Source organism: Mesitornis unicolor, unplaced genomic scaffold (genome assembly GCF_000695765.1).
Source record: "Mesitornis unicolor isolate BGI_N332 unplaced genomic scaffold, ASM69576v1 Scaffold27279, whole genome shotgun sequence".
NCBI classification, from domain to species: domain Eukaryota; kingdom Metazoa; phylum Chordata; class Aves; order Mesitornithiformes; family Mesitornithidae; genus Mesitornis; species Mesitornis unicolor.
The window spans coordinates 1-7,404 of record NW_010206960.1 but is presented as its reverse complement, the minus strand read 5'-3'; the positions used below and the strand labels follow the sequence as shown (position 1 = coordinate 7,404).

Genomic DNA, 7,404 nt, shown 5'->3' with positions numbered 1-7,404 from the left:
CTTCCCCCCAGCTTGGTGTCATCTGCAAACTAGTGCCGCAACAAGAGTGCAGGTACCATCAGCCTCTGAAGTCCTAAACCGCCAGGCAGAAAGAGGGTATAATCCAGCACTCCTGCCCCACAGATTCACATATATGCTCAGGACTTCATAAATAACAGACATACAGGCTAAAGGACTACTCAGGCTTTGCAAGGCTCTTTCCTTATACAGTTAATCCAATAAGCTCAAATTGTTTGAATTGAGCAAAATGTAAGTAAATGGCCACATTTTAGGCTATGACTCGCCTAAATGGTAACCACATCTGTATCCTTTTTTGCTGTTCTTTACGTATTTGGGATTCTACTGAAGTACATCTTCACTCACAGTATGACTTTCTTATTTTTTAGTTTAATACTATGAATATCATAGCTCAATCATACCTGGCTCCTGAAAGCAAACAAAGGATGCTGGCAATAGCTGTATTCTCTTAACACCTTTAATCTCTTTGTTGATTTTTAATGTTGCTGCAAATATAAGAAAAAAAAAGACATTTTGATCTTTAAAACACATTAAGAGGTTACAAAGACCACTTCATTACTGCCTTACCCTTTGGAGGTATTTTACTTTCCTCCCTTGCCAGATTTCCTCAAGGAAAATACCCAACTATAGCAAGCAGCTAGTCCAATAAAAATTTCAGAAAAATAAAATGGAACTTAAAATAGCAGGGAACAAAGAAAGATCTGCATGGCAGAAATCAAGAATTGCCTTCAACAATTCTACCACATGGAAAGAGATGTAACACAGCTAAAAGTGTTACTCAGCAAGCCATTATTATAACTTAGTCATTACAGAAATATTAACTAGAGAAAGACTCACTGAGCTAACTATATGAACACTAGATGCATTACAGTTACAACACTGTCCTAAATCTAACCTTAACATGACTTGGTTAAAACATCTGATCAAAACGTATACACATTCTGAGAAAACATATGTGCTTATAGAAATCTGCATCATCGGTTACAAGTTTTACAAATAAACATTACAATTTTAACCAAAGATATCTTGAAATTAGAATCAAGTCCCAATTTAATATCGGTTCTCCAAAAATCTGTTATTACCCAAATGCTAGATAAAATATGAAAAATAAAGGGAAAAAACCTGAAGTTACTTCAAATTAGACTTCTCTAAATTTTCTGGACTGAATAGCTTAAACTAAATACAATTTTTGAGACCACAGTTAAACTTTTAGTGTGCAACAGGAAAGATTATATTAAAGCTAAAGAATATGTAGTCTGGAAGTTGTTTACAAGTCTTGCATAGAACATGAGACAAGGCAAAATATTGTAGCTGAAGCAAATCTACCTCTTCTAATGTTTGGCAACGTATACCAAAGTCCCTATGCAATGAGACAAGAAACACATTTCCACAACATTGCAATGAAAAGGCCATCTGAGTCCCCTAAGGATTGATCTGTTATGATTAGGAGAGAAACGGTTAACATGAAGACAGGAAATGCCAAGATTATGCAGCATCGGGAAGTAGCATCTCTTGCACCTCAGCAACCTGGATAATCAAGGTGCAGTTCTAAACAGAGTGCACAAAAGCACATTTACATTTTCACTTGTTAAAAAATGGTGGCATTTAGCAATGTGCATCCAGGATAAAAACTTGACTAACTTACCATTTATGGCAACAAGCTCTCCCAAAGGCACACAAGTCAAGCCAGCAGTACCTTGTTCGCAAAGGGGATGTGTGTACTGTAGCTTATAAACACCATTCCCTCTCCATTTCTCTGGCATAGACACTGCCTTGGCTTCCGTCCCCTAAAAATACAGAGAGATAACACTGCCATACTTTAGCAATGTACCAAGACCAAAGGGTGAAAAAAGAGAACTGAAAGTTAGCAAATGCCAGGATGCTGCTTGCAATTCAAATCTTAGTTTACTCCCAATGTGCGTTATGACACAGCCTATAATTGCATGGTTATATACTATTTTCCCCAGGACTAACAGCAAAACTAAGGAGAAGTTTAGTAATTCTTTGTCCTGACCCAGTTTCTGACAGGGAAGATTGTTCAGTGAGCAGACTCAGACCTACTTCTTTGAGACATCTACTTCATTCCGTCATTTATTCCAGCATTCTGACAACTCCTGCATGTACATTAATTTAGTGCATGAAAAATGTTACTGCACCTTTTTTGTGAACTTATGAGGTCTGACAGGGCTTGAAGAACCATAGATTTTTGAATGGATTTCAAGCTGAGTGGACTAACAGGTTTTCTTTTCAATTGCAGTATGAAAAAGCTCAGATGGAATCCCAGAGGGGGACACAACAAAACCACAAGTACAAATAGACTCTTTCTTTCCTCTTAAATCTGCACAGCAATTATCTTCCCTACTTCCAAGTCTATTGATTGACATAAACAAACTTTCTTCCCAGTGGCAAATTGTCCTAGTTTGAGCTAAATAGAACTAATTTTCTATTTAGTTATTTTATTTTTTCAGCTAAGTGGCTGTACTTGCTGAAACTAACGGCATGCTTTTCCAGTGTGTACTTCTACAAGTGGTAAGTGCTTGTATGCTATGTAAACAATCACAAGGCCACTGTCTCACCATGGGTGCTGTATCTGCACCTACAGGGAGGAGCAGACCCAAAACTGACCAACTAGGTATTCCATTCCACATATGTCATACTTAGTATAAAGCTGATGGATCACAAGGGTCTCACCCCTTCTCTTCCCTTTGCTCCTGCAATGGCCGAAGTCTGATCAGAGCTGTGCTAGTTCGTCTGCCTCTGATCCTGATCCGTGTGTTCCTGAATCCAGTTCCTGCATCCTGCTCCCACCTACTGCTGGGTCAGGACTGAGATTTTTCCAGTGCCGTGCTCTGCAGAGCCTCTGGTGACATAATCGTCATTGGGGGGGGGGCGTGGGCGTGTAGGATTTTTATGTTGGTTTTATATATACTTGTATATATTCCATTATTTTCTCTATTTAAATTATTATCCTGTATTATTATTGTTTAATTAAATCTGTTAGTTTTATTTTCCAACCCATGAAGTCTCTCTCCCTTATTTTCTCTCTTCCCTTCTGGGGTGGGGAGAGGGGTTAATAGAACGCATCTGCCCACCATTTAGTGGCCAGCCCAGCCCTAAACCACAACACAAATGTATTCTTCAGACAGTATTTTGGGGTATAGGAAAGCCTGCCTCCCTAACTTAGCAGATTTATTAAACTGGTATTGGTCAACCAGTCACCTAAACTGACCCCCTACATGTGCTTAGTTAGCCTCACCACAGGAAAAAACATGAGAATCTAAACACCTTCTGTGAGAGCAAATCTTTTTTTAGCATGTTCAGCCACATATTAGTAAAGATGCAATGCAAATCTGAAAATGTAAAGCGAAAAGGTGAATTCATACATGGTACAGAGGTACTGCTGTAGGTGCTAGACTACAAGTTAGATAGCTCTGTATGTTAGTGGAACCAAAGCCTAACTGAACTCAGTTGAAGCTAATATGAAATTGTAGACATCATTTTGGCAGTCCTAGGCCTTGTTAACCTCCATTTGAACAGGATGCCATTGAAATGATACTGATGCTGAAGGCAGTGCTTCAAAGAAGAGCCATAATCAAAGCACATCTATACAAACTCAACAGTATAATGCAGCAAGAGGTAGTTATCAGCTGGGTCCCAGTGAGGCTGAGGACTAAAAGAAACATGGGGACAGGCCTCTTCTCTCAGTCAAAAGCTGCTCTGTCTTTAGCCTTAAGGCTTATTGGTTCAGGCAAATTACAGAAGCTAATACTTGAGCTGCCCCTGCTGCTGACTGACATACAGAAAGTCAGAAGTAGATCTTCAGATACATCTTTTATCACACATTCCCATGATATTCCACAGCTTCCTCATACTGACCAATAAATTTTCTGGCTGGCTGTACACCTACCAGAGGTACATAGCCTGTCTCCATCATGAGAAGATGTACTAGAACGATCAAGGCATCAGTGGCACTGGTACACTCAGCAGAAAGGTAGAGCATCTCCAAGGAATGTGGTATTTCACCATCAGCAGCTTCACTGCACAGCATCGGTTCGGAAGGATAGGACCCTGTACCCTCCTCCAGGTCAACATCTTCTGGGACTAATCCAGAAGGAAACTCTAGGCTGGATCCTGCCTTCAAGGGAAAGAAAAAAAATACCTTACACCTCTATATAAACCAGTAATATTCATCTGCTTATTCCAGTCCTCGCAGGCACCACAGCACTCTGCTGATTTCTCATGCAAGTTTTACAGATTCATTACATCTCCGTTTTCTAGCATCCCAGCTGGAGCTTGGAATTGCACACACAGCCTCTGTTTCTTTTAATATTTATAATGCAAGCCCTTCATAAAAGGGTCTGTCATGTGTTTGCATATACTATTTGAAGACAACATGATAATATGTTAAACCTTCATCAGAATTTTCACAACATACACAGGAGTAATTTATGCATTGTGGTACCACCACTTACTTTAATATAGCCAACATGCATAGCAAGTAACCAAAATGATAACTTGGATGGCTGAGAAACACAATAGGCCTATTTAGCTGGGAAAAAAAATATAATCAATGGAGTATATCTGCTGACACTTGACGAGCACTATGGTTTTATTGTGGCTTCCTTTCTTCTACCAAAATCACATCATATTATTATGTTAACTGATAAAACTACCCACAGACATTAAAAGAAAAGAGCGAATGAAAAGTATAAGCAGATTTACCTACGGGAAGGGTCAGGAAAGAGAAAAAAGAACCTAAAGGAGTTGTAGCTACTTCTCCTCTACATCTATGCCCAATGGCACAAGGCACCCTTATGTCTGTATGAGGCTGGCATGGCCATCAACCATGGAACTTCCCTTCTCTCATTAACAGCAATGGTCATAGCCTCAGTTAAACACAGATTTTCAGACTTCTAGAGCTCTTTTGCAATGACACTTAGTTGCTTAGAAGTTTTCATGCCATCTTCTGTCACCTTCCATTCTCACCACAGTTTTGAAGGAAGATGTGAGAATCTTTCATCTTGTCTTCAAATATTAAAAAAATATGAAACAGATACTTCTGCACAGTTTACTATGGTCCAACTGTCAGACATAAGGAGCTTGCATGCCCACAGCACCACGTAAGGATTATTGCTCCTGACAAGAATCAATGGGACAACGGTCCAACTACATTTTCTTTCCTCTTAGAATTCTAAATCATAATTTTCATACATTAAGACAGTATTTTTAGAGGACCTCACATAAAGGCTGTATTAAGGGACAACTACTTGCTTTGAAAGAATGTTGGAAGATCATTTCTCCCTGCTTCTCAAGCTTCTGCCTAACACTGGCAGGATCGTATAGTGAGAAAGACGTGGCACTAGGCTGTAGCTGCAGAGTCTCCTCTAGGGAGGCCATTGACCATAGGACCCAGCAGTTGGTGGGAGCCGTTACCTGATTAACTATTGCATGTACTGTCACACAGGAAACAAACCACTGAGTAACATGAAAAAAATGTGTCTATTGGCTGCATGAAACACACAGGGTCCACCTACGAAGCACAAGGCAGGAGCTATCTCAGCAACACAAACTCCATGCACAGGACAGACAGGTGTCGCTCTACGGCAGGCCATCTGAACCATAGGAAACTGTTATAACCCATTAGAAAGGAATCGTGCGCTCATTTTCCGAGTGGTGTTTCTGGCAGGCAGTGACTGTTGCATTTGTTCAGTACCCAGAATCCGTTTCCTTGAAAAGACAGTACTGAAGCAGGTAAGAAACATACTCCTAACTCCGTTATGGAAAGTGCATGTTCCAGTAAAAATACTAAATCCTGTAAAAATGTCAGGACTGAAACATCCCAGGTCTCTGAACAAGCTTCTGTGTCACAGCTATTATACAATGACTAGAGACAAATTTCCACTCAAGTAACTGGCTATATATGAGACAAGCATAAGCAGCCAAATATTCTAAGATTCTGCACTACATAGTGCAGCAACTGACATAAGAAGATACCTCCTTTTTTGCTTTGTGTTGTAAAGGACAATTCTCATGTACTTACATTCTCATTACTCTTTTGAGCTTCCACCTGAGCTTTCTGGTTGTCAGACTGCTCGTTCTGCCCTTCTTCTTTTGGACTCTTAGCCTGACTTTCATTGGGGATCAAGGTGGACGGTTCATGACCATTCTCAAGTGAGGGAGGAGTAGGGGGAGGAAGAGGTAGGTTGGGTTGTCCATCTGCTTTTTCTAGTAATAAGCATATCAAATCACCAGAAACAATCCCATAGGAAGCTAAGGTCTTCTCATCTTCTGTGAGAGGATCTTCTCTGTTCAGTGTTATGGAAAATGCGGTATCAGAACTGCAAAATAAAGGAAAAAAGGGAACATGGTTGACTGCACCAGGGTAACTGCACACAGAGGTAGAGTTAGAAATGCATACTACAATAGTACTGTGCCATGGGTTTTAATTAATTAATAATTAGCTACATATTAAAAGAAGAGTGAGGGAAAAAAATCTTATTAAATTATTTCCCCTATGCTTCTCTCCAAGTACATTTTAAGCTGCTGTAGCTGCTTGGTATGCATAACTTCATGTACAACAATTGCTCATAAAACAGTTATGAAGAAAAGCAAACAAGTGTCCTCCAAATTAGAAGATAACACACCTAGCAAAACAAGCTTTAAATAATCTACTGACTGAGATTCTTTAAAAACAAGATAGTGTTGCAGACTGCTCTCTGACTAAGCAAAACATACACTTCAAAAGGTCAGCAGCTGCCCTACAGCGTGGTAGTTGCAAATGAGGGTAATAAGAAAAGACGCTTCAGGGCAAGCACTTACAAAAATAATAATAATGATGAAAAAAAGAAACCAAAATAGAAATGCAACTGGTTAGCAGGGAATCAACTATCCAGCATCAGCTATAAAACACACCTGCTGTGGCAAGACAAGCAGTAACTTCAGATTTCTTCTGTCCACACTGCTATGCAGCACGGTGCTGTGCAGTGCTATCAAATGCCCATATCACCACTAAAATACTAGTACATCGTATTTAATTAAAGGTTTGTGAATATAAAACCTCTAGCCAGCATCAAAAAGTGAGCCTCTTCTGTGGGTGTTTCTTAAATTGATCGTGCAGACTTTACTCCCCTATAAAGAGTGTCATGAGCTCTTCACAGATGAGCCGCTTATGCAATTTAAACCTGGAGATTCTCTAAGAAGCCCTAATACCTTCCAGCCATTTTCGTGACGTGAAAGCCCCACGGAAATCCCAGTCAGCTCCGGCCGAGCTGTGGTCCGCGTGTCACGGCCCAGTGTCTCCCAGAACCGCTTTTCCTTTCCCGGTCTGCAGCGAGCAGCCGGGAAGCCGCGCTCGTTGGCCGCCGCCGCTGCCAGGCCTACCTAATC

At 40.4% G+C, this 7,404-nt stretch overlaps 1 protein-coding gene across 1 annotated transcript; it reads right to left on the bottom strand.

Annotated features, from left to right (window-relative positions):
• Window positions 1-419: 419 nt before the first annotated feature.
• Window positions 420-6,356, bottom strand: LOC104546560 (F-box only protein 7-like; the record flags this gene model as incomplete). Its single annotated transcript, XM_010191978.1, has 4 exons — window positions 420-503; window positions 1,664-1,805; window positions 3,926-4,153; window positions 6,059-6,356. Coding segments are annotated over 4 exons (752 nt in total), but the record flags the coding sequence as incomplete, so codon positions are not given.
• Window positions 6,357-7,404: the final 1,048 nt, after the last annotated feature.